The following is a 25,086-nucleotide window of genomic DNA, read 5'->3' on the forward strand; positions in this document are numbered from 1 at the left end:
CAAAAGAAAGAAACAACTTGCCCCAGAAAGGACGTTTCCTGCTTCCAAAGGTTTTGTATGAAAAGACAACCGAGAGGTCCTGTTGTTACACAGAGCAGCAATACCCATACTCTATGTGGGCTGGCTGCAGGAAGATAATACCAAAGTTTCTATTTATACCTAATTTTTAGATTCTTCTACTGTGTTTTTGCTTAATTGTAAAGTACGTGCATTTACTATACACATTATTATCTCCATAATAGAGTGCAGACTCAATTTTATTGATGCGAGTATTTTATCAAAAAAGTTTGGGGACCACTGTTCCAGAGTCCTTCGAAGTCCTTAAAAGAAAAGTGATTTAAATTTAACTGTATTTAAAGCCACAGAACACGTCTAAAACGCGAGCAGTACAGGAATTTTTATACAGAGTGCCTGGAGAAATTGTTTTCTTACGGGCCTTAAGTTGTAGACAACCCGAGGGGTTGCCTTTGTAGTTGTTAATACGAACTGGAAAAAAAAAAAAAAAAAAAAAAAAAAAACTAAAAAATTCTCAAACGACGTCTGCTGGTTCGGGCCGCCGCTGGCACAGCTCTGCTTCTTGCGTCTAGATGTTCAGATAACAAGCACAGTCCAGCTGGTTGGATTGCTCGGCGCCTAATCCACAGGGGCCGCGAGGTCCAGGGTCTGAGACGCGCAGTCACAGCTCTCGCACTCACCAAACTCCGCCCGGAGACAGAAAGACCGTTCTGGCTGGTCAGAGCTGGGCACGGGGGCGCCCACCCAAGAGCCTAGAATTCCTCCAGGCAGACGTAACCGGCGTGGGGCTAGCGTCACGTGCCCAACGTGTGCCGATTTCGCGCCTGCGCGCTGCTATCCTTTTGCGCTCTGCGACAGGGCAAACTTGCCTCCTCGCTAGATCGTCACTTCCGACGGACGCTTGGCGTCATTGGGATCGTCATTTCCTGCCAGTACCGGTGTGGACGGTGCGGGTCGTGGCCGCCGGTTCTCGGTTCTCCCCCTCCCCTACTTTCCTCCCTCCTTCCCTCTCCCTCCCTTGGCGGCTGTCGGTCGCCCGTCGCAGACTCCCTGACCCATCCCCAACCCTTTCCTGACCTCGGTCCTACCCGATTGGCCTCTTTTTCCTGTTTTTCGGCCCAGCCCCAGCCGCCAGTGTCAGGGCGGGGGCCTTGAGCTAGAGGCTGCGACTTAGGAAAGAAAAGACAAGACGACCCTCGGCTCCGCAGCGGGATCGCTCGGTTTGCCGCCGCCATGGCAATGAGGCAGACGCCGCTCACCTGCTCTGGCCACACGCGGCCTGTGGTTGATTTGGCCTTCAGTGGCATCACGCCCTATGGCTATTTCTTAATCAGCGCTTGCAAAGGTGAGCTGGGCCCCTGGATCCGGGTCCCTGAAGGCGAGGACTGGGCCGGAAGGTAGAGTGGCGGGTACTCCCCGTGCGGAAGTCTTTGAGATCGGGGCCAACAGGGGTCTGATGGGGAAAACGGTGTATTAGGGAATTCTGCAGCTGAGCCAAGGGAGGCTTTTCTGATTGTCTGACGAGGCTAAGTATTGCCCCCAACTTAAGCCTCTCATTTTACTTTTGTTGCTGTGTCTGGAGAAGCGGGACTGTACCCTTGCCTAGACGCCCCAGCCATCATATACTGTAAATAATCTTTCAAGGATATGGGGAATGGAGAAAATAGGCCAGGCGAAGTAATATCTTATTTTACAGACGTCATTGCCTTTATTTTACTGGACATTCTTTTGTGGTATTAACCCCATTTTTTCAGTTGGAAACCGAGGTTCAGGTTAAGAAGTTTGTCCAAAATAAGACTCAAATCTCGGTTATTTTGATGCAGATCAGTATTCTTCCCACCGAATTACGAATGCTTCAATGAGAATGTCTGGCTCAGCTCTTCAGTTAATTTATTTCTGGACGTTTTTTAGTGACCCCAGTGGATGAGAACAGTTAAACAACAAAAGCAGTTTAACACTTTGTTATTTAACACGATCACCTTATGTTTGAGTCTTAGATTTTAAGTGATTTGAACTTCTAAATCACACGTCTTTTTAAATGTGTTTTAGACGGGAAACCTATGCTCCGCCAGGGAGATACAGGAGACTGGATTGGAACATTTTTGGGTCATAAGGGTGCTGTTTGGGGCGCAACATTGAATAAGGATGCCACTAAAGCAGCTACAGCAGCTGCAGATTTCACTGCGTAAGTATAGCCAAATCGGCCAGTTTGGAAGATCTCCAGGGATTGTGTTGTGAAGTCCTCAGAACTTCAACCTCAGCCTCATAAAATTCTGCCCCAATGCCTACCATATAGAGTACATGATGTTTGACCTCGCTAAAATTCTACTCTGGTCCTTCTTGCTTTTGTTCCTCTTCCGTGGTTCTCATCAATTTTCAGAGACTTTAAATGACTTAATCTGTATGTCTGGATTGGGACCGAGGAATCTGCATTATTGACAAGCAGTCTACATAATGAATCTTGGAGGTCATGCTTAAAAATGCTCAACATGTGCTTCCTGAGTGGTATCACACTCTTCTGTGATGCCCTAGCGCTGATGGCCTAGATTTTAGCCCTCTCTCACTCCAGTTTTGTTAACTGGCTTTACCCATATTTAAAACTCCTAAACTCAATTACTCTTCATTTTCTAAGTTTTTTAAGGTTGAAATTTAAATATTCTTGATTTTTTTCCCTTATGTCTACATTGATTCTACCAGCAGAGTGTCTCCTATGATGTTTTTTATGTCTCTACCACTAGTACCTTTCTTGTCTTTTCATCTTCAATAGTCTTCCTAAAAACAAATTTCATGTCACTTCTCTAATGATCTTCCTGGCCTCCCTCTGCAGTTTCAGTGGTTCATGACCTCGAGTGAACCCAAAAATAACCTGAGAAGCTTTAAAATACTCAGATGCATGTGTCTGACAAATCTGATTTAATTGGCCTGGGGATGGAATCCCCAACATCATTTTTTCTTTCCTAAAGTTCTTTTAGTTGGTTCTGATGTTAAGCCTTAGAATCACTGGCCTAGGGGGTGCCTGGGTGGCTCAGTTGGTTAAGCAGCTTCCTTTGGCTTGGATCATGATCCCATTGTCCTGGGATCAAGCCCCAGGTCAGGCTTCCTGCTCAGTGGGGAGCCTGCTTCTCCCTCTCCCTCCGCCTGCCACTTGCCTGCTTGTGTGCACATGCTTGCACGCTCTCTCTCTGTCAAATAAATAAAACCTTAAAAAAAAAATCACTAGCCTAAAGGTTAAATTTCAGTTGTTGGCCAGTTTAAAATTTGGCCTCATCCTAGTTTATCAGTGTCATCTGAATCTGCACACCAAATGCTCTACAGTCTAGTTATACTAAACTTACTGTTGCCAGAATACACCTTAACTATTTCAGTTTTTGGCTTTTGCATGTTAGAGTGACTTGCAGTGACCCAGTTTCCCCTTCAGGGCACTTTCATATTTTACATAATCTTGGTATTCTAGTTCCTAATTCTGTTTATGACTTAGTAGACCCTTAAATGTTGAAACTGATGAAGGCAATGTCAAGAGCTGTTGTAAATGATAGTAAACCTTGTTAGACTCAAGTCTGGAAAGTAAACGTAGTCTTGTTTTTCTTTCTTCTTTTTCTTTCTTTTCTTTCTTTCACAGAATTCCAGATTAGGAGCAATTGTAAATGTGTTGCTTCTTTGTTTTAAGCAAATCAAGTATACGAAGTTTATTAAAAAAAATGAAGGCAGATTGATTGTGATGATGGATATGTGGCTCTATGCATTTGTTGAAACATGTAGATTTCTGTAGCACAAAATGAATTTTACTATATATAAAATTAAAAAATAAGTCACAATTTTTTAAATAAGGAGAGGGAGATGTAGTGCTTACCTGGGATTAAATTTGAGATGATAAGAGATCTGTAAGAAAAGTTTTAAGTGTGAGCAGCCTGAACTTTTTTCTGTGCCTTCAGTGAATAGATTTCTTAGTATGTCTTTATGCATAGTCATTGTAAGGCTTTGTCCTGTGCCCTGTTGTGATTGTATGTAATACTGATGAAATAAGGAGCTGCTTGAATTTATATAAATCCTTTAATGTCAGTAGCTTCGGGTCAAATATTGCTTTAGATGTCAGCATGTTACTTGTAATGTGGCATTCTCCTTTGTTAATTTGGCAAAAGTGATTCTCAGATGGAAGGCATATGGTGAAAGGGTTCATTCCTTGTGCTCACACTTTACTTGTGTTCAAACTTCTAGCACTTTTATAATAATTTATGTGTTCTTTCTTTTTGAGGTCAGGTTCTATTTTTTATATTCTCTGGCTTATTTTATACCTTATGTTTGTTGAGCAAATAACTAGAGGAAGTTTTCTAAACTACAGGGCAAAGAACGGGTGAATGATAGATCTTAATTTTGCTTCTGGAACACTTGCATCTGATACCCATGAGTTTAGCTTTTTTTCCCCCCTTCATCGCCTCCAAAGTTTATTTTTTGCTCAGTCTAGTAGGAACATTATCATTGGGAATGAATGTCATTGATTCTATAACAAAGGTAGAAATCGGGATTTTTCAACTCTAGATTTCAGAGGTTTTGGTAGGTTGATTTTATTTATTTACTTATTTATTTATTTGGTAGGTAGGTTTTAAAAATGAATTGATCATTATTGAAACTAGGTCCCAATCTGCTGTGATAAGTTAGTAGTTAATAAAGTGGTATTTAAAATTAAATATAATTAAGTTTTAAATGTAGCAAGATGTTAGACACTATAAACAGCATTAAAAAAAGACAAGCTTTTCAATTGCAATTCTGAAAGGATACATTTTTGTTAACCTTAATTCTGGGCCCTGTCAGTGTTAATTACTTGAGCAGAATGCTCTGTCACCTCCTGCCTCATGGTCTTGCCCTGATTTTTAAGAGACTTGTGCAAAAGCTTGTTGGGAAAGATGCCTGTGTCTGTAAAATCTGTGAAGACTTTTGGTTTGTATGTTTGATCAAGTGATAATACCAGTCCTTGGGAAGATAAAGAAGTAGACAGAAATTACTGCATGTGATAACGGCCTCTGAAATGGAGAGTGAAAAAGGCGTGGAAAAATACGGCACTTTAAATACTTAATATATCGAGTCTTGGAAAGAGTAGTTAGCATTGTATCTTACTGCCAGAGGAACAGTTATCTTTATTTAGGTCACTTACAGAACATTAATAACCCAAGTCCCACATTCCAGGACATGACTCTGGGTAGGTATTCAGTGTTGTTTTTATACTTAACATTTCAAGTCTCAGTGTCAACATTTATAAGTAGCCCTGTGTGAGCGTGAGCCCTGTATCCTGATTCTGTACTCGAATCCTATGACCTTGGGAATTCATTTAACCTCTTTCTCAGTGTCATCATCTGTAAAAATAAGAATATAAGTAGTACTTATCAAAAAAAAAAAAGAAATAGTACTTTTATGTCAGTTGTGAATATTAAATGAATTAAAATATTTCTAATATTTAGAACATTGCCTAAAATCTAATGAGTAAGTGTTATGTGTGTAAGGTAAGGATGATAGCTATCATTCCCACTAGACCAAATTCGTATTTGTTGTTTTGGAACTTCTGTGGCTAAGGCCATGAAACGTTCTGGTTTTGTGCAAGGAAGGTTGAGTAGATTTAAATATTAAGAGGAAATGCTTTTGGTCCCCCCCCCCACCCCCCCACCCCCATTTCCTGCTTTATCATGGTGAAAAGATGTAAGCATTCACTTTGGTTAGACCTGAGTTGATGTGCTAGCTATGCTTTGTGTTTCTAGTTTGGTCATGGGTTGCTTCTTAAAACTTTGGCTTTGGTATCTTAAAATGGGTGTAAGACCACATGGTTATTGAGAGGATTTGAAAGATATTTCTCCACTTACATCCTTGGAGTCTAGCATAGCATCTTTGCATAGTAACTGCTCAGTAAATAGTAGCTGAGTCTTAACTTCTCACTTGTTCAGTGTCTCTCTTTTAGGAGTGGAAGTGTTACATATATTCTCTTATAATGATTTGTATAGAGCTTGCTGTTACGGACCTTGAACCAGCTAAGGAATAGCTTCCTCGACTTACCTGATTAATTGTAGTTGGTATAAATAATTTTTAGGAAGTTCTTTCCCCTCCCCCATTCTTATGTTTCCCAGAAAATTCATGAATGTTATGTTTATGTAGAAGTGAATTTTGCTCTTATGGAACAAATATATTCAGAGCTGGTCTGTGGGTCAGTTGGGAATGCTATCTTGAGGTAAATTCAGGCAGTTGAGGCAGGTGATGAGTAGTACACTATTGTATGAAACTCCCTGCTCTCATTATCTTTAAATTCTTGAAGCTAATATAAGCTTTATTTCCCATGGTCCTCTTCTTAGCATCTCCACTTTCCTCTCATTAAAATCATCTAGAGGGAGTGCCAAAAGTAGAGATTATTGTGCTCTGTTCCAGAGGATAATTAAATAGATCTGGAGTTGGGCCCTGAAGTCTGTAGGTAACCAAACTGTATGATCACTTTTCTTTCTTTTAAAAGACAATAGAAAGATCCATTTTTCTCTGAATAAGGCTGTCGATAAATTGAAGGTGGTGTTTTTGATGACTTAGTCAACATGTTACAATAGCTAGGCAATGTTTTTCACCCAGAAAAGCTTAATTTTTTGTTAATCTTTTAAAAAAGTTAAGCAGCCCCTCTTTTGAGACTTGAGATAAGTCTGTTCTCAGGATATGAAAAGTATTGAACAGATAGCATTAATCATTACATGCATGAAGCCGGATATAAGATGGGTCAGTAGTTTAGGAAGGTGACAAGTACTTCATGGGTTGTGCAGAAGATAAATGCTGTGGGGTTACCTGAGGAAAGGATACTGTTAATGATGCCTCACTGTCCTGATTTGAGCCCTGCAGCCAGTTAGGCAATATCAGTTTCATGCCCGGAGATTGAAAACATTTAGGTTATTCCAGAATATCTTTTGGGCTGTAAGCCCTTTTTAGGATTCTTAAGTGTTTAAGTGTGAATAATGTATGTCAAAGTTAGTATAAGTGATTGGAGCATGCTGTGTCAGAGAGTGTTATCTTCAGCTGTAGTGCTTCTAAATAGGAGGGAAAAGGCTATAGATCTTTTGGGCCCTCCTGGATGATACTACTTTGATCGTGTGCTCCCCCACCCCTGTTTATTATTCCCTTTATCTTAAAAAATAAATGCCAGTTATATTAAAATTAAAATCTTCATGGAGTATAGCTTGTTCACTCTTAACAGTTCTATTCCCAGTAAGTGAAGTTTTCTTGTTTATTTTTCAGTGACCTCTTCTGTTATAAAATGAACATTTTTTTTCTTCTTTAGTCTTTTTTATTGGGAGAACCCCTTACAGTATTTTTCTAATGTATTATTTAATCATTATCCCGTGATGTAATGCATACATATGTATGTGTATAGACACACATAGATTTTGGGTTGAGGGGGTCAGAAAAATAGTTGAAAGGTTAAAAATCCTGTGTTAGCATTATATAATCAAAAGCTGATATTTTGGGGTTAAGTTAATTGGATTAGAATTTGAGAATTTTAAGAGTCAACTTTGAGGAAGAGATGGGGAGAGTATTTTTTTCTTTACTGCCTTGACTTAAAATTTTATGTAACCTGTATCAGGGCCTTTCATTCTCCTATAAATTCTTTTTAGGATTTTTTTGTTTTTCATTTTTTTTCTTTTCTTTTGCATGTACGTGAGAATAGAGAATAGGGAAACAAATTGGAAAGATGAAATTTAAAATTGGTTAAAATGTTTTACAGTCTTGGGGTGCCTGGGTGGCTCAGTCGGTTAAGCCTCTGCCCTCGGCTCAGGTCATGATCCCAGGGTCTTGGGATCGAACCCCACATCGGGCTCTCTGCTCAGCAGGGAGCTGCTTCCCCCTCTCGCTCTGCCTGCCCCTGTGTCTACTTGTGATCTCTCTCTCTGCCAAATAAATAAATAAAAATCTTTAAAAAAAATGTTTTACAGTTTTGCTAAAAGGATATTATGGCTGTAGGCTAAAAGTAAGGATGGGCTGGTTCATGGTTCCATTGTCAAAATAAGATTTGTTATATGGCTTCTACAGGTAAATTTCCTTTAGAATCATTGAAATATTTAATCAAATGTATCTTAACACTGAGGGATGTTAGAGATAATGGGAGACTTAGTCATTTGTATAACATTTCGCATACCTAACTTTAGTTGATTATCAAAATTGCCATTATATTTATCTTTTAATTTTACATTTTACTTTCAGCAAAGTGTGGGATGCTGTCTCAGGAGATGAATTGATGACCCTGGCTCATAAACACATTGTCAAGACTGTGGATTTTACACAGGTATCAGAAAATAGAATTTATTTTAGAGAGTTAAATTGCTGTTATTATAGGACGTAATAATGGTTGTGTATTTGATTGGTTTGTATATTTGGTGGGGGATAGAAGGTGTATGGTGGTTTCTATATGATTTAATTGCAGATTAAGCTGTACAAATTAATTTATTTGGTTACTCCTAAGATACCATGGAACTCTTGGATCACTTCTCCATAAGTAGCAACAAGCATCTAAAATTTGTAGATAATGTTTCCTTACTACTTTCAGAAGAGAGAGGATATATTTGAGATCATCAAAGATGTGTTACTTAGAAGGAAGGGGATCAGGGCAGGAGCAGGGCAGATGGAGAAAATTCTTGTGGTAGGTGGGTAATACATTCGAACTGTAGAGCTTAAAAGGTTTGGCAGTTGTAAGAAAGATAAATGTTCTCTAGTATTCTCTCAGAAGTAATTGGCATTTATTGCATCTCTTTGTGATGTCTGCAAACTTTATTTGGATTTTAGTTGGTGTTGAAGTTTCAAAGAGATAATAGCTATTAAAATGGCTTACTCTGTTAACAGTTGGCTTGTGTGTGTTTTCAGGATAGTAATTACTTGTTAACCGGGGGACAGGATAAACTGTTACGCATATATGATTTGAACAAGCCTGAAGCAGGTAAATGTAATTTATATGTGTTATATTATATTTTCTTTTAATTTCATTAAGTTTTCTTGATTAAAGGAATCCTGTTCAGTACTCAAATTTGAAATTAAAGATAGTCACAAAGAAAAATGAAAATTTATTATCCATTATTAATCACTGTTAATATCTTTTAATTTTTGGTTCATAGTCTTCCAGTCTTTTTTTCTGTGCAGTTATCTTTTTCTAATGTTACTACATTGTGCTTGTATCATTTTCTTAAAAATGCAAAATTTATCTTCCTAAGTTTTTATCATTTAAGTTTAAAAAGGTGCATGACAGTGTTACTACTTTTTGGCAAGAAGGAATGGTTGTAGAAGGTGAGAAGGGTGAGAATTTTAGTGTGTGCGTATTTTGTTCAGATTTTTGAACCATATGAATATATTAGCTAATCAGAAGAATTTTTAAAATTTAAAAAAATTACGGTTTTTTCATGTCTTTAAATATTCTGTCAAGTGGATTAACCAGTCTCTTACTGTGGCCCGCTTGGGCTGTTTACAAATTTTAAATATAACAGCCTTATAGTTGCAGATATTTCCACGATTATTTCTGTAGAATAACTACATAGAAATAGAATTGTTGGGACAAAAAGGAGGTGTACTTGGAAAACATTGGTAGGTATTACCAAAGTGTAATACCAAAGTATAAAAATAAATATCTGTACCTAACCTGTTCTGGCAAACACTGGTTACTAACTTTGTCTTTTCCAATTTAATAGGAGAAAAATGATTCTGTGATGTTAATGTGAACTTGAAAAAAATTATTCATGAGATTAAAATACTGTTCACTACTGTTTTAGTGTGTTCTTTGTGAGTAATAGTCTGTTTATGCCCTTTGCCAATTTATCTGTTGTGATGTTCATCATCTTCTGATTTTAAGATTCTTTATTATATTCTAATTTGTTGTTTGCTTTTAAATTTTGTTAGTAAGTTTTTGGTGGTGAAATTTATTTCCTTTATCAATTCTGTTATTGCACAGAAGTTGGAAAAGTTGCCTTTTCTTTCCTGGTCCAGATATTCATCTCTTCTGTGGTATCTTAATGCTTTTCTAGCCACATAACATATAATACATATTTCAAAAGCTACCAGATTATGATGAGCAGGATTTTGTCTTTTTTATTTTGTGTTCTTACATTTTGTATCATGGGTATTATTTATTCATGAATCTGAACTTCAGAAGTGTGTAGGAAAGTCAAAGCTATATTAGATATTAAGCAGTTATTCTCAAGATAGGCTCTTTCCTAAAAGCATTTCTGAGATGAGCAAACGGACTACATTTATAGATGATTCTTCATTGGCACCTGGAGCTATTTCTCTTCATTCTCTTTGATAACTTTATGCCAAAACATAACAAAGTCCTCGGACATCAATCAGTGTGTCTTTCTGACTCAGAAAGGCAGTTCAGGCCTTGGGCGGACATTTTTCATTTTTTGCCTTTTTCAGCTACTTTCTGAAAGTGGCTCATCCACTGTGCTGGCGATGGAAATAATGGCAATTAACTGCTTTTACTGTATGTCAGACTCCAGGTTAGAACCCTTCGATGTGTATTCTCATTTGATCCTCATACTCAAACTATGAGGTGTAGTAACTATTGTCATCCCATTTTACAGATGAAGAAATGAAAGGGTTAAGTAACCTTTGCTTCAGCAGATTAAGTAACTTGCCCAAAATCAAAGTAGTTGTTGAATGGCTTTGCCTCCAGCATCTGCTTTTGCCCAAAGATAACACTGAATGGTGGTTCTTTTTTTTTTTTTTTTTTTTCCTATCCTTTGAAGGGAAAGTCTCCAGCAGAGACAAGTTCCTGTTTTGTTTGTTTTAATTCTTTGCTTTCAATGTAGAAATATTCTTGGGAATTACTGCATTGCATTTTATTCTTGTTTTCTCCTCTCAGCCTCTACTTCCCTCTTTTTTCCTGTTTCTACCAACAGTGGCTTAGACAAGGGTCCCAGTGTTAGTGATAATGTCGGATTAGCTTCTTTTATTTCATTGTGCTACCATAATGCTTTTGAAAGCAGAAATAGAGCCTGGAGGGAGTGATGTATTTACTCCCAGATACATATAGCAGCATTGTTCTTGGGTTCTTTGTCATGCAGATAAATTTTTGTTCCAGTGTAGAAAAACTTACTGTATTCTTTGGAAACAGGTTTTTATTGTGTTAAGCTTTGAAAAGTTACAGTTTAAAGTGTGCTTTTCTTTTTACATGTTTAGTTGTTCCAGTATTGGTCAGTTTAAAAAAAAACAAATATTAACACATGTATTTTAAATTTTTCATTTTAAGAACCTAAGGAAATCAGCGGTCACACCTCTGGTATTAAAAAAGCTTTGTGGTGCAGTGAGGATAAACAGATTCTTTCAGCTGATGATAAAACTGTCCGGTAAGTAATTTTTCTTTAGTAATTTAAAGTTGAAAAATATTTGATCTTAGTGCTTATATTTTAAATATTTCTCATAACTGTATGTAGGAAGAATTATCTCTAAACATTGAAACTTAAGCTGCACATAGGTTGCATTTTTCAGACGCTGAACATTTACTGTTGAAAACCTGGAGCAGAATCCACAAGACAATTAAAATTACATCTTTATAAGCCTGTGCTCTTAACCTGATTCAGTGAACAAGCTGGCTACAGAGAGGTCCATTAAATTCTCGAAATTGTATACACAATTCTTTATGCTGACACCTGATAATTTTTCCTGTGGGCATATATATAGCCATCATCAGATTCACAGAGTGTAAGAACTGTTACTTAGAGTGATGCTAAAATTGGTAAGATTAGGACTTACATGTCTTATAGTATAGTTTTTTAAGGAAGGTGTATTTAAGTATTAAAGTTGACTTCACCACTAGGATACCAAGTAATTTAATATTGTATAGGAACTGCAAATTTCTCTGTATCATCTATAACGTATAGTTGGAATAGAGGAGATTTTATTACAACTGTGATTATTCTTCATTGCTTAATCTATAGATGTAATTAGGAATTAAGCTTTTTTCTTGAGTGAGTAAATACCACCATATTTTCCTCTTCCTTTTTTGCAGCCTTTGGGATCATGCTACCATGACAGAAGTGAAATCTCTAAATTTTAATATGTCTGTTAGCAGTATGGAATATATTCCTGAGGGAGAGATCTTGGTAATAACTTACGGACGATCTATTGCTTTTCATAGTGCAGTAAGGTATGTCCAAGAAATACCTTTTTTGTTTTTTTGGTTTTTTTGTAACTTAAAAATAGGAAAGTACATGTGAAAGGTATTTAACTCTTTAACAAGGCAAATCTTGGCCTATACTATATAATATGGGGAAAATGTTTCCATACCATTAATAATGTGTATTTTAAGAATTTGATATGCTGAGAAATTAATCCAGTTAATTTCCAATATTTAGGGGATGTTACTGGTAAATTTAGAAACTTTAAAATTTTCTCATTTTAAATTATATTTTTCTTAAAAGGATCCCTAGACTGGTGTTATAATTAATGTTCATCACTGTATAAAGCCACAGTGATCTTGATTCTCTTCTTAATTTTCCCTTTATAATTTCAGAGAAATAGTGACTTTTTTCTTCTATTCCGAAGTTTGTGTAGACCTAATGATGTTTTTTAAAAGCAGGTTTAATTTGGTTTGTGACTATAAATGTAGTTAAATGCCTTTGTTGAAAATTTGGAAAAGATAATTCAAAAAAATTTACCCACTATTCTTCAACCATAGATGCCAGAATGTTAATGGTAGTTGTATTTTCCTTTAGTCTTTTTTTCTTTGTTGCACATGTGTAACATTATATGTGTGTATTTGTATGGGTATTTTTTTTTCCATTTATTAGGGACTTTGAGTGTAATTTTGATTTTTTTTTTTAAACTATCCTTAGCTATTAAAAGTTGTTTGAAAATATTTTTGCTTGGCATATTGCATTATCGGTTTTACTAAATTATGTATCAAATTCTCTGAAAAGAGCTGATGTCCAAACTCATTGATGTTCATGTGAAGCTGTTTGTATGCATTGATTTTTATTATATAGCTATAGTTTCAGATTTGGTTATTCTTTCAAAAGTTCAATTGTAAAAACAGAATCATCTTTAGCAGTTTTATATTTTTGTGGTATTGATGGTTTTGTTATAGAAGCTTATAAATTCTTAGCAATCGAGAATAATGTATAAATAATCCATTATGTTACTTACTATAAAACATTTTCTGTTCTTAAAGGTAACATGTGGTTGTCATGGAAAAATCAAACAATACAGAATTAAATTTCTTAAAATGCAAAAATCTGAATATATTAGCCAAATTGTTGTTAATTAGCCAGCACAGTCATTTCCAGGAAAGCACTCACTGCACAAAGTATCTTTGTATTCCTGAAATGAACTCCACTTGGGCATAGTATCCTTCTGGACTTTATTTGCTAATATTATTTAGAGGTTTTTTTTTGTTTGTTTTGTTTTTGTTTCTGTTTTTGTTTTTTAAACATCACTATTTATGTTTGACTAGATGAAGATACAATTATTCTTGGGTTTCAGAAATTAGGAAGAGTTTAAAAGTAACTGACTATTTCCTGGTATTATTTATGTAGTATTCAAAATTTATAAGTATTATTTAAATTATTTTCCAGTTTGGACCCAATTAAGTCCTTTGAAGCTCCTGCAACCATCAATTCTGCATCTCTTCACCCTGAGAAAGAATTTCTTGTTGCAGGTGGTGAAGACTTTAAACTTTATAAGTATGATTATAATAGTGGAGAAGAATTAGGTGAGTTCTCTTTTTCCTTCTTTAAAATGATACGGGTTACATTTATCAAATGCTGGGTTTCAGTAATTAACACCTAGCAAATTTTTCAGCTAACTAAAGCTTGCTATTTCTAGGTGAAAAAAGGAGAGGATTTTTTTCCACTTTCAGTAGACTGACTTATAGAGCTGTAAACAAAGTATAAAGTATGCCAGACCCTCAATGCCAGACCCTTGTCCTTTTAATGTAAGTTCATTGTATTCTGATAGTCTGTACAATGGTACAGTATATTTATTGGCGGTAGGAGGAGGCATTCTTACATCAAAATCTCGTTGAACAGCTATAAGGGTATTTGTTCCTTCTGAAATGTAGTGCTGGTATGTAGCCCATCTACCTGGCTCCCCCTTTTGCCAATATAAGAATCTCTAAGCTCTGTAGAGAATAGTGTGGACATGTATGTAATAGTGGTATATATGTAACAGCTATGGTATATTACAGGGACACCTTAGGCATCTGAATTGGAGGGGATTTTTGTTTGGATTTTTTTGGAATCTGACTTTTGTTTCCACTTTCATAATAGTCCTTCATAAAGGGAGGGGAAGTGCATGTAAGATGAATTTGAAGTGAATGTACATCCTAATTTTACATTTATCTGACTAGGTATGTCATAATCATGGTTCTTGGTATCTACTTTTACCCTTCACAAAATTTTCTTTTTGAACTATTATATTTAGTTTTTATAATTTCTTTTTCTGTAAGCTGCTGCTTTGTCTAGCTGTCCTGGTTTGCCACCCAATGAAATTTAGCTTGTTAGAATTATATACAAAAAACCAAAAGGCAACCTTATGTTTTGTTTCTTTGGGAAACTAATGGATTTGGGTTGGAGAAGTGGAAGTTTGGTGAATGGACCATATAGAATCTATTATAATGGCTTATGGTTCATCCTTTGTTGTTTGAATATGTGACTTTTAAATGAGAGATCTGTTTTATTATCTTTATTTAATGTCAGTTTTCAAAGTTTCAGAATGTTTTGGCCATGTTTTTTTATCCTTTTTGAAAAAGAAGTAAATTATTTGCCTGAGCTCTATGGTCACAGTGAACACTATACCAAACCTCTCATTCTTTGTATTCTCATGAAAATTTGTACTCTTGTGATAATACTCTCTTGATATGCACTGGTTGGACAGAGGTGCAGAAAGATGAGGGTCCTTGAGTTGAATGGACCTGAAAACAGAATAGAAGCAAGCATTGGTCTTATAAATAGTAAAGACTTGGAAAACTACAAAGGTGTTGAGGCATTAGAAAATAGAAGAGGAAAATTTATAAATAAAGATATGACTTAAACAGAACAACACTATGACTAATCTGTACATTTTCTCATTTGATTCCCCAGACTAAAATATTTAAGGCATTGATCTTGTATCTTCATGTTCTATGTGACAGAATGACTAGTAGACTCTAGATAGTCTGGTAGGAAATTAAGAGGCAGAGTGTGTAAAAGAGCTCCATCTGGTGGCTCTCTGTGGTCATAATAAAAATTGGTTCCCTGGTAAATAGGCCTTGATTTTAGGATGTGGAAATTGGGATTGAACTGACAGACTTTAGATCTGCTTCCTGTAGAATTTACTCCCTTCCTTCACCCTTTTTGGGACATGAAACCTCTTCTTTTTTTTTTTTTTTAAGAGGGACAGTATGACATCGTAATATGTGCTGGAATTGGAAGAGGGTAATTTTACAGAGAAATGTTATGTACCACTTTGTGATAAGAATCACTTTATTTTTAATGAAGTTTAGTTCTTTGAGTTTGCACTTAAGAATTTCACATTTTCCAGATAATACAGACAGTATTTTCCTTAGTGTATCAATCAATACTTAACCAACATTTAAGTATTAAATTATATAATTGCCCTTCTCTTTTTCAGAATCCTACAAAGGACACTTTGGTCCTATTCACTGTGTGAGATTTAGTCCTGACGGAGAACTCTATGCCAGTGGTTCTGAAGATGGAACATTGAGACTATGGCAAACTGTGGTAGGAAAAACATACGGCCTTTGGAAATGTGTACTTCCTGGTAAGAATTTGTATTCAAAGTTATCAAGTTAAGAGGGTACCTGGCTGGTTCAGTTGATGGAGCATGTGACTTTTGATCTCATGGTCGTGAGTTCAAGCCTAATGTTGGCAGAGTTTACTTTAAAAAAAAAAAAAAAGATGACAAAGTATCAAGTTAAGCTTCATAATTTTATGTCATTTTTCATCATTAATTTTATTTCTATGTTTCTGTCCTGTATAGATTTTAATTTAGATTACATAATAACGGTTTAAACAGAGAAGCCCGTAATTATAAATTGGCTACTGTGTTACTTTGTTTGGTTAAATTTTTTTGTTGTGTTTTCTGTTCTTTGTGTGTATGTGTATTTTCTATTTCTGAATTTTTTATACTAGATCATTTGATGAATGATGACCTATTTCAAAATTTGCTGGAGGACAATATAAAGAATTTCTGATTAAATGTATTTAATCTGTGGTATTACTCACTGATCTTACTAATAAGGTGTACATGTTTTTAATAAAAATACTTATTGATCCCAAAGTAGTTTGGTATGAACTTAAAAGTGAACTTTGAGGAAAGACATACTCTTTTAGAATTGCAGTTATTAAAAAAGAGGAGGTTCCTATTAGGTTTGGTAGCTCATTGCTTAGAATAGTGTTGGTGTACTCTTCTTACTAATTAAATACTGGAAGTTACTGATAATATTGTAATTGACGTAATCATGGTTGCTTTTCATTTCATAGAAGAAGATAGTGGTGAGCTGGCAAAGCCAAAGATCAGTTTTCCAGAGACAACAGAAGAGGAGCTAGGTAAATACCAATGAATTACCTTTTGTAGAGTCCTGGGGGGTTTAAAATTGAAGTGTTAGGTGAGTTTTACTTGTTGACAAAGGAAATTTATTAAACATGAACATACTTAAACAATGGGAAGTTAATATATGTATATTTTTATATACATGTTTATAAAATAAATAAGTATCCACTGCATAGTAGCGGTCGAGATGTAGTGTGGATCTGTGGTTACCGTTATAGTACTTGGAGTCTAACTTAAGGAGGCAGTTGCTAAAATAAAAAAGCAAATTGTTACAGTTATATTTGTTATTTAACATTTATTAAGCACTTACTGTGTACCAAGTATTGTTTCCCAGATCTAGAATTACAGATTGTAAGATACATCGATCATATAATATTGTTTGAAACTTGAATAAATAAAGGAGGGGGCCAAATCTTTCAAGATATGACTTCAATTCAGTGTTTATTAGATAGTTGGAATCACTGAAAGCTTAGCCCAGAAGAGGGGGCCCTGGAAAGTTATGGTGTAAAAGAGTTTGGTGGGTGAAATAGATGAACTATTTTTTCATTGCACTTTCAGTGGCATGAGTCTAGTCCTGAATGGTACGTGCCCTCGTTCTCTCTTTCCCCTCACCAGCACACTGAAAAAATCTTTTTATTCCTTCATTACACAGAAATGTGGTTAACACAGAAATTTGCACAGAAATTTTCTTTATTAAGTTGACTAATGCAGTCGTTGTTGTTGTTATTTTTTCATTACAGAAGAAATTGCTTCAGAGAATTCAGATTCCATCTATAGTTCAACTCCTGAAGTAAAGGCCTGAGCATTGGGCATGTGCCACATGTACAAGTTATGGACTAAAACAAACAAGCAGAGAAAAGCATCAGCCTCCCAGAGTTACTCTCTGCTTACGGCAAACATGAGCAGTAAATAATGGGGAATATGAATTAGCTCCAGTGCTGGAACTAACTTGGTGTTACCTGTACGTGAAAAGGCAAGAGTATCAGATGAAGGCAGGTGGAATTAGGCTCTTGTGGTATGATGATGGCCTATTGTCTTTTTAATGAATATGTGCGAGCCAACATCCAATTTCTCTTATTACAGTTAGAGTTCTTGTAGCTGTTTATGTTATTATGGAGAAGAAAAATATATTGGCCTATTTTTCTGACTTTTCCCTTAAAGCAGAAAGCCTTTTTTTTTTTTTTTTTTTTGCTTTAGTTGTAAAGAAGAGGGAACACATGATAAAGTAATTGGTTTGATTTCTCTTTCATTGTACACTGCTTCTGAACATCTAATTGTTTTAGTTGTCTAAATAAAATGCCTCTAAAACAAAACAATGTTTGTTTCCTGGGAAAAATACAGATTTGAGTTTATAAATGGAAATTGTCAGAAAAGGTTTTTTTTCATCATAACTATATCAAAAGACAATATGGTTAAACGATCTTTAGTAAACATATTGTTTCCTAATTTCGAAATTCAGTTACTTGTACTGGATTTTTAAAATTTCCATCTTTTTCGCTGGGTTTGCACTTAACCTTCCTCCAACATTGGACAGAAATGCTTGACCTTCTTAAAAAATTTTTCAGAGTAATGACTTATTTAAGTGACACATGCCTAGTTATAAGAAAAAAAATAAGGTGAGTCAGAATTGGCCGAAAGCAGGAAAATCACTTAAAATCACACCATCCCCCAAATCTGTTAAAATTCAGTGAGCATTAATAGCACTTTTGTGTATCTGTATGTCTGTATGCAGTTAGAAAATATTTTATAAAACTGGGATAATTGTAGATCTGCAATGTTTATTTTACTTTATCTTTCAAGTGCAGATGGTGTTCAAAAAACCTTTTTACCAACCTTCTAATAAAGTGGGTCAACTGGGTTTAGACTTGTACTTGTTTTTTAACACATGAGGAGTATATTAAACTAGTAATGGAAATACTTTAGACCAATGAATAACATCTCTGTCAAATTGCTTTTTGTCTCCTTACTCATCTGTGAATGACCCTTGATAACTTTTCTTAAAAGAAGTAACCAAGCAAACAATAAGTTTCCTCTGTCTTCAAAGCCAGCAGCTTAGTATCTTCAAATCTTGGACTCTCATGACACCCTCCTTCACTTAAAAGGACATGTGTGACTACATTGGACTTACCTGGACAATTTCCCCAGTTCAAGATTCTTAATGACATCTGCAAACTTTTTTTGCCATATAAGATCATATTTGTAGGAATTAGGACATGGACAATCTTTTCGTGTGTGCGTGTGGGACATGGACATCTTTTGGAAGCCATTAGTCTGCCTATCACTACTATGTAATAGCAGAATTTTCTAGTAGAATTAACTTTAGCAAAAAGGTCAAGCACATATCTACTTAAGTTGCACTTGTCAAGTCTCCACCGTTCTTTATGTTTCTAACCTAATCAGTTTTCTGTTCTTGTTTTACTAAACCTTCAGCAGCATTTAATAGTCTGCTGACTTGTTTTTAAAGATTTTATTTATTTGAGAGAGAGAGCGAGAGCGAGAGCGCAGGCGTTACTTCTCAGTTGTAGTATCATCCAGAGGTTTCACCCAAGAAACACTGGGATTGAGTGTGGTCAGTAAATTGTCTTGAGAATTTTTCCAATCAGTAAATAAAATTCAATGCATTCTTTTTAATGGCTATAAAATAGTATGGTAAATATGTGCCATGATTTATAATTTAATGTTACATTTTTAGTAGTTCAACTTCGTGGAATTATTAATTGAGCAGCCTTTTCTTCTTCGAGACTAAGGGCAGAGGGGTGGGGCACATAGATGTAATTTTCCAAGAGGAGCAACAACAAAATGGGAATTGAAAATCCAGACTAAGGGAGAATATTTCTTTAGTAGCTACCTATGTTTTACATCAGGATTAATATTTTGAAACAAAAAGTGATTCCTGTTGGGTTGCCATATAAGTTAGTGTTGACTCTTATACTCGGGGGATTCTTAAGGAAAAAAAATTACTGGAGCAAGACCATTCTCAGGTGGTTTAGCTCTTCTTTCTTTACAAGAATACATGCACAATTGCCAGTGGGTAGAGTGCCACCTAGACCAGTTGAGAATCAACAGAGTTCCTGAAGGCACAAAGGAGGCATTTAACAAATTCACCTGTGGAAACAAGGCCAGAGCCTCTAAATGATAGCTAATGAGTAGTAATAATACTTTACAGGTTGAGTCACTTTATAGAATAAGAGAATAGAACATCAAAATATCTCCAATAACCCAATGAAGGTAAGATATTACCCATTTTATATACAGAGAACCTGACTTTCAGAGGTTAAATGGCTGGTCTAATGAGTTTGGCTTCAACAAGATAGTGTTAACAGCACTTGTATGGTCTGTAGGGTTATATTGCCTGGGTTTTATAGCATTTTTTTTAAGATTTTATTTATTTATTTGACAGAGAGATCACAAGTAGGCAGAGAGGCAGGCAGAGAGAGAGAGGAGGAAGCAGGCTCCCAGCCGAGCAGCGAGCCCGATGCGGGGCTCGATCCCAGGACCCTGAGACCATGACCCAAGCCGAAAGCAGAGGCTTTAACCCACTGAGCCACCCAGGCGCTCCTTGCCTGGGTTTTAAACCACCCTCTAGAACTTAAACTAATTTCTCTTTGAAACACTGATAATTAGTGTAAGAACTTAAGAACTTAACTCGTAGGAAGCACTTAGTATTATATATTTATTCTATCAATGATTCTCTAACTTTGGGATTTTGGGACCAATCAAAGAAAAAAAGCAATAGATCAGGGTAAGATAGAATGGTTTGCTTCTGATCTTGGCAAGTGAGGTTGTTAACATTTCTTTTTTTCCTACAACCACAGTCTTCATAAGAGAAGATTTTTAAAAAATCCAAGTTGGTAGTGAAAGAGCTAGTCTCAGAATAAAGAACTGTTACTTAAATTGAATAAATTTAGCTTCTATAAAAGACTCAATATAATTCTTTTTCTCTTATTTCACTGTGAGGTAGGAGTTAGATACTCTCTAAGTGTCCTTCCAGTTCTGAAATACGTCAATTCTGACATTCATACTTTTGCCTAGTTCTACACCTTCCCTCTTTTGACTTAGAAAAACTGGTTATAATCCATAGTCCAAGTCAGTATTTACCTAAGGAATCTGTACATGCTTTTAGAAGTCATAGGCCAATGGAATTGGTCTAGATAAAACTGTTACCACTGTAAGAAAAATAGCCCAGCTAGAAATATGCAATTGTTCATCTAACAAATATACACCTGTGACTACTATGGGGCAATGACTCCACCAGACCCTAGGCCTATCAAGAGCCAAACACAAAGGTTCCATGCCCTTTGGAAGTTAACAGTTGAATTACTCCTCTAACTCCCAGGTCTTGCAGTTTCTTGAGGCTTCAAGATAAATGTGATATATTCTTAGAGCTTGAATTTTAACTGAAGGAATGGGGATGGGAAGGCAAGTAATCTATCTGGCAATTTAAAAGTTATATTAAAATAACAACATTTGCATGGATTAGAAAAATAATACTTAGTACTTGAAAGGATTTTACTCTTGTAAGAACAAGTTTGGGCCATAACTCCAGACTGGCATGCATAGTTTACTCTTCTCTGCCCTTAGGTTGATGATTCCTTACATTTAGGTTACATTAACATCATGCGAAGGAACTCGTTAAAAATACGGATTCCAGGATCCTAGAGATTCCAATTCAGTAGGGCCCTGGTAAGCCTAGAATCTGCATTAGAAAAAACTCTAGGGAGGTTCCAGTGTAGCAGTGGTAGTCTACAGATCTTTCTTTGAGAAGCCTTGCCTTAGGGATACTTCAAAAGTTTCAGAACGCAGTAAGTTTAAAAGGGAATTTCACAAAATGAAACTTGCCTTCTCCATTAAATTTTTTTCCATGGGGTTCGTGGCTGGCTCAGTTGGTAGAGCATGTGACTCTTCATCTCAGGGTTGTGAGTTCAAGCCCCATGTTGGGCAGAGCTTACTTCAAATAAGTCAAACAACAACAACGACAACAAACCCCTCACCTTTTGCATTCTATCCCTACTATCCTGAATCCTGACAATTGAACTTATTTTCAAACTACAGAGATTAATTCCAGATTAGTAATAGCAACAGGTCAATTTTAGAAAAAGTCCTTGAGAGATTTTTGTCAGATACATTGTTAAAATGCCTGTTGTAGGAGGCTGCCCCGATTCTGGTGTTTGAACTAAGTTAGGATTTCACCGCTTTTATTTGTTTTAGTAAGTTTACATTACATGTGAATATATAAGAAATGGCTTATAATTTGGCTTAGAGTTGTATCTGCCCCTAAAAGCAAAACTTACTGTCTTTGTATCTTTTAGGGACGTCAGTGCTTTCTAGCTGAAGACCACAGGAACCATCCTATAGTTGGATACATTGGGTTTATTTGATTTACTGAATTTATTGGGATGTGGAAGGACACTCACCATGTGGAAATGTGAGGTCTCTCAGTAAGACAGTGTTTGAAATGACAGGATTTGAGCTCGTGTTACATGATCTGGAGAAGGTTCAAGGAAGCAGAACATTACTCTGGGTTGGATGCCGGCAGGAAGTGATAATTCCATGACAGGGCATCTTAATTCTTATTTAAAATGCAAGAATTATAGGGTTATGTTAAAGCTGATGGATAAAGACGTGACAGTTACATTAGCCAGGATAGGAACTGTTTTTGTCATTTTTGTGGTTTGGACAGGTTCATGTTTTTTTGGAGTACGCATGGTCTTATTTTTGCTGATTGATCATGGTTACGGTGACCTTGGATGATGTTGATATTCTGTGAAGTTGTTGATGTTCTACTTGGGAGCACCGTTCTAGCTGCAAGGGCTCCAGTCTGCCAAGGTCTGTTTTTCACTTTTTCCAGGTTAAAATAAAAATAAAGGAAAAATGCTATTATAAGAATGAGTAGAATCTGGACACATTCAGAATACTGAGCAATAGCTGTGCCTTGAGAAAGCAGAGAGGCAACTCAGTGTAAGGGAGTAAGACTGGGATTACTTTTCCTATTTAGCCCCATAGTTGTTGTGTGAACCTGATAATAACAGTAACAACTTCCATTTGTTGAGCATCTACTACATGTAATAATGTTTCTTAGGGGCTTTACACACATTCAACAGCTTTGCAAGGCATATGGATTTTGATCTCCCCATTTTACAGACAAGTAGTAACATTCCTAGAACCACCTATTTATTAAGTGGAATTGCTGGTACGTGAAGGGATTTGAACCTTTTGGAACCTACTCAGTTTCCACTATACCAGGATGCCTCTTTATTCAGAACCTTGGTGTCTGCCGGTGTAGCAATAGAGACATAATGCATACTTGGCAGGATTGTTCTGAGACTCAAATGCTACCATGTATCTAAAAACACCTAGCACAGTGACTGGCTCCTGGTGAACTAGCCACAACCAAGTTTTCCTTCTCCCAACAAAGTGGAGGTGCCTCTGATTGTGAGTAGAGATGAGTCGACTAGTAGTCTATGTTGAGTGACTCTAGACAATTTTAACCTCCTGGTTACAGAAAAGTTAGGCTGAAAAAAAATGTTAGTATCACAGATTCAGAAGTTGTGAAGGTCTTCTGAAATTGTGAAGGTCAAGAAATTGTGAGGGTCATTTCTTAGAGATTAGGAAAATGAAGCTTAGAAAGGGAATTGTGCCCAGTGTCCCACTTAATTACTATCAGTGCTATGCCGTGAAACCTGACTTCTCGCGCCTAGGTGTCCCCATCCCGCTCCCGCTGCCAGGCAACGGAACTGCTGCTCCTGTCTAGGGTGGAAGTCAGAGTGAGCTCTGGGCCCTTGTTTGCTCGCTGGCCGCCCTTACACTGCTGTCCTTCAGGTACGGGGCTGCAGAGCTCTGCACTTGGACAGTAACTGGGAGGGATCCTCTCCTCTCTCGTTATTTAATCTCACACTATAAAGTTTCTACACGTATTTATTCAGTGCATTTAGCACCTCAAACATTTTAAAACGGGTTTTGGTAGCATTATTTCGGGAGCCAGTGCTCGAGTCCCACAGCTGGGGGCGGAGGGTAGGAGAGGGGCGGCAGGACCTCTCCGCAGAGCCGCGAACCGAGGCCGCACCCGGAGACCGAGGTCGGACGTGGGGACTGAGGTCCACGGCCCTGCCCCCAGAGGGAGCGGGGCGGGGCGAGCGCAGCGACGCCGAGAGGCGGGCGGGAAGCAGGAAGGGCTGGACGCGGGTTGCTGGGCGGAGAGGAGCCGGCGACTGCTGCAGCGGCCCGCACCATGTCCGCGCGCAACCGGGGCACGGAGCTGGGTAAGGGCCCCGCGGGTCGTCCCCGCCCGTCTCCCTCGCCTCCCGCCGCCGCCGTCCGCCGCTCGCGGGGCTCGCCGCCGCCCGGTGCCCTGGGGTTGGCTGCCGGGGGTGCTCGCCCTGGCGGGAAGCGGCGGCGTCAGGTCGGTCCGCCCCCACCCCGAGCAAAGGCCAGTCGGCCGACTTGGGAACTCTTGTGCACATTGGCACCCAGGCCTTGTGTGGTGAGCGGAAGACATAGGAAAGGATTCGACTTCTCATTTTCCAGCTTAAGTCATTCACCTTCTAGCTCCCTGGTTGCACAGAACAAACTCCAAAAACAAAACCCCCAAACCCTCGAACCCCCAAACAAACAAAAAACCCCAATCCAAATAAAACAAGATAAAAACCTTCTTTACCCGCTCAATGGAACCCCTGTGCGATTTAATGCTGGATTTCCGTAGATAATCTTACCACAGCCGTACCCCTAAAACGTCGGTGCTGGTGGAAAAGTTGTCAGATCGCTGTGCTGTATAACTCACTGTAAATTGTGTATGATTTTAGAAGTACAGAGATTTGTGAAAGCGCCTGGATTATTTCATCATTTTTCATTTTACTGGTATTATCAAATATGACTGGCAAGAAAAATTTAGTTCTGATTTCCTAAAATGTAAAAACTCTGTAATTCAAACATGAGACCCATAATCAGAGCCAGAGGTTAAGGCTCTCTGTTTAAGTATTACAGCTGGAATATCTGTATCCTGGATCTTCATTTTAGCTGTGTGACTTTGGGTAAATTACTTGATCACTCTGTGCTTAAATTTCTTAATCTGTAAAATGGTTGTACTTCTAAGGTCGATTTGGAGATCAAATGAAAGGATTTAAAGTGTTTGGTACTTTGTGGGTAACTAGGAAGAGTTAATAATAGTATGGGTATAGAATTCTGGTTTTAGGCCTGATTTTCAGAAAATCAGTTATGATTCTATGTAATACATACAAGGCACTTTTTTTCCTTTGAAAGTGACTATCCTGATGAAATCGTCTACACTTAAGAGGTAGTCCAGAACTTTTGTTAAATGGTAACCATGTGTCTTTATAAATACACTTGATTTCTTCACCAAATTGATTCTCCTTTAGTCATTGCCCTTTAGCAGATTATGTTTTAAATTCTAGTTGTATCCCTGAAATGTGGACTTTGGTAATAAATGAGTATTCCCTAGATTAGGAGGTCCAGAAAGTGAATGGGGTACAGGAATTGAGTATAGGTCTTACCTTGGTATTTTCAGGGATG

At 37.2% G+C, this 25,086-nt stretch overlaps 2 protein-coding genes across 2 annotated transcripts in view; both read left to right on the plus strand.

Moving 5' to 3' along the window:
• Positions 1-927: 927 nt before the first annotated feature.
• STRAP (serine/threonine kinase receptor associated protein) lies at positions 928-18,418 on the plus strand. Its single transcript, XM_080811430.1, has 10 exons — positions 928-1,360; positions 2,065-2,200; positions 8,230-8,311; positions 8,887-8,959; positions 11,261-11,357; positions 12,020-12,157; positions 13,584-13,720; positions 15,619-15,768; positions 16,491-16,556; positions 17,301-18,418. The coding sequence occupies exons 1-10, from the start codon at positions 1,249-1,251 to the stop codon at positions 17,360-17,362; spliced, it is 1,053 nt and encodes a 350-aa protein (XP_080667556.1). The 5' UTR covers positions 928-1,248; the 3' UTR covers positions 17,363-18,418.
• A 5,291-nt stretch (positions 18,419-23,709) lies between these two features.
• DERA (deoxyribose-phosphate aldolase) overlaps positions 23,710-25,086 on the plus strand; it is a 121,871-nt gene continuing 120,494 nt past the window's right edge. The window contains exon 1 of the mRNA XM_080810599.1: positions 23,710-23,819. Within this exon, the coding sequence (XP_080666725.1) occupies positions 23,789-23,819 (31 nt within the window). The 5' untranslated portion in view covers positions 23,710-23,788. The remainder of the gene's footprint in view (positions 23,820-25,086) is intronic.

The sequence above is a fragment of the Martes martes genome (assembly GCF_963455335.1).
Source record: "Martes martes genome assembly, chromosome: 8".
Lineage (NCBI taxonomy): Eukaryota > Metazoa > Chordata > Mammalia > Carnivora > Mustelidae > Martes > Martes martes.

Coding starts and splice junctions, on each gene's coding strand:
- STRAP (XM_080811430.1), top strand. CDS start 1,249: ATGGCAATGAGGCAGACGCCGCTCACCTGCTCTGGCCACACGCGGCCT. Junction 1,361..2,064: donor CTTAATCAGCGCTTGCAAAG/GTGAGCTGGGCC, acceptor AATGTGTTTTAG/ACGGGAAACCTATGCTCCGC. Junction 12,158..13,583: donor GCTTTTCATAGTGCAGTAAG/GTATGTCCAAGA, acceptor ATTATTTTCCAG/TTTGGACCCAATTAAGTCCT.